Here is a 2213-nt window from a genome sequence, read left to right on the forward strand (position 1 = left end):
CTGAGTCCTAATGACTAGGATGTTATAGCGAGGGATCATGTACGTGTGTTGCAGTCGTGGTCGCTTTTCTAGCTCAGCAAGGTCAACTAGTGATACAGTTGCTAAGAAGAAATAAAGGAAGAAGAGGACACTGATTCTGCTATTTATCCGAATGAAATGGGGGCTATTTATACTGTAAAGGATACTGCTGCGGTAGTGAAAGTTCTCGAAAGTGCTCGTGGATACCAGTGCTTGCTAAGAGTCTCTAGATATTGTTAGCTGCTGTGGCTATAGGCTTCACTATAACAATCTGGGTGCGACTAGTGATTGTCATTAGCGGATACGACAACATCGCGGACCTCAAGAAGCTCTATCTGAGGCAGACGGAGGAGCTGAAGGCCTCAAAACTCAACTTGAAGAGCACCGAAAGGCAAAGGGTCGCACGGAAGAAGATCGTGAACTGTCGGTAAGTTTCGCATACGAGAAATAGTCATATATATAACCCGGCTGATATTACATCTTCACCGCAGGCGACTCTTCGCGGTTACTACAAGCGAACGTTATCGTTGAGCCCTATGACAAGATGGCACCTATCTGAGCTCATCGATAGCGAACAGAACCAACGAGTCGTTGATGCGTTCCAGGGTTACATCCGTAAATTGCTTACGGAATTCTGCAAGCCGGAATGGACAGAGGACTTCGTTTTGCAGAAGTTGAAGAACCAGCTTCGGCATCACAAGACGTAGGAGCAGAAGAGTCCGGAAGCCCGAGACAAGGAACGGGAAGACAAGGAGCGTCATAAGCGTCTGACTACGGTATGCTTTGAATGCAGTACTTAGCATCGATTATTACTTACAGACAATACAGAAAAGAAAGCAGCGCTACGACGCGTGGAAGCGCTGCAATGAGGAAAGCTCCTACTGTGTGCACTGCCACCAGTTCGAGACAGAGAAGTTGTTGCTTCGAACCCGGCTATATATCGGACGAGCAAGATATCGAGGGCAAGGAGCGGAACGAAGTTGCCCGCTGAAGAATTCTTCGCCCCAATTGGCGTACCAGAGTTGTAAGTGATGAGCATGCGGCAAAAATCGAAGATAGTACTTATTTGGAACAATAGGCCAACAACTTCTTGAGCCATCTCTCCGCTCTTGCGGAGGAGGTCATCTAGAACCACATACACGATGGTTCTAGATGACCTCCATAGCGTACGATCCTTTAAAGCTCCTCGACATACTTGCTGGGAATGCAAGGGGGGATATCCCGGTTTATGCCATTGGCCGTAGTGTCCCCTCACTCTTCCAGGGTTTTACCCACACGGTACCATCCCCACGGTCGGGTCCTAGAGGCCATCCAGGATTAAAGAGCTTGCGCCTATTTCTTTAAATACGACCCGCTTCGCAAGCTCTTTAATCCTGGATGGCTTCGTATCCGTTCAGGCGTAAGATACACAATTTGCAGCACAGTACAGACGACTCCAAAATCTATACTGCACTCTTCGAAATTACAATTCTTGAAAAAAAGACGTAAAAGGTGTTCTTCTCTCTATTCGTGCTCCGGCGACATTTTAAGGACTGCGAGGGGATCTAAAGTACAATGTTGGTACTAAGGAATGTAACTAATTTGCTAACTGGTTGCTTTCATAGGTATAAGGTTGGCGCGAAAGACTTAGTTCGATGCCAGTCGAGGCTTGTGAGTACGGGCATGTCGGAGCGTGGATTTTTACAATGCTCAGTTTAAGAATGGAAATTTCGGTCTGTGCAGGGCATAAACGAGAGTAAAAATCGAGGCGCGCATATACATTCAAAGAGAGAGGAGTTTGAAGATCAAAATGACACCAAACAAGGGGCTAAAATGAAAGAATATTATTTGTAGTGAGGCCGGAAAAGAAGCAACACAATGTGTCAACATGTCGTGTGCGTATTCCCTGGATGTCTATCTTGCTTGAAGAATCAATCCAGCAATAAAGGATACAATATCTTTACTGGCGAATTCGATGTTGGACTTCATTGTTCTAACAACGCATATTTATATCTATTTACAAGGAAGCTTCTGGAGGATACAGGAAGTGTAGAAGTCTATGGAAATGTTCTAAGCAGCTTGGTGAACTAGTTTCACTTAGCGAGTACCTTCCCGGTAATGCTGGAATGTTCTTCCGAGCCAGCGAATCAGATACGTCTTCGGCATAATGGTTTTGCCGGCTTCACTACACATAACTTCCTGGTACACTCTTTCCA

General features: G+C 45.8%; 1 protein-coding gene across 1 annotated transcript; it reads left to right on the forward strand.

Moving 5' to 3' along the window:
- VTP01DRAFT_7273 (uncharacterized protein) lies at nucleotides 1-725 on the forward strand (the record flags this gene model as incomplete). The annotated part of the gene is made up of 2 exons (XM_069386267.1): nucleotides 317-445; nucleotides 510-725. Coding segments are annotated over 2 exons (345 nt in total), but the record flags the coding sequence as incomplete, so codon positions are not given.
- Nucleotides 726-2213: the final 1488 nt, after the last annotated feature.

The sequence above is a fragment of the Rhizomucor pusillus genome, assembly GCF_041956525.1.
Source record: "Rhizomucor pusillus strain CBS 183.67 unplaced genomic scaffold VTP01scaffold_37, whole genome shotgun sequence".
Lineage (NCBI taxonomy): Eukaryota > Fungi > Mucoromycota > Mucoromycetes > Mucorales > Lichtheimiaceae > Rhizomucor > Rhizomucor pusillus.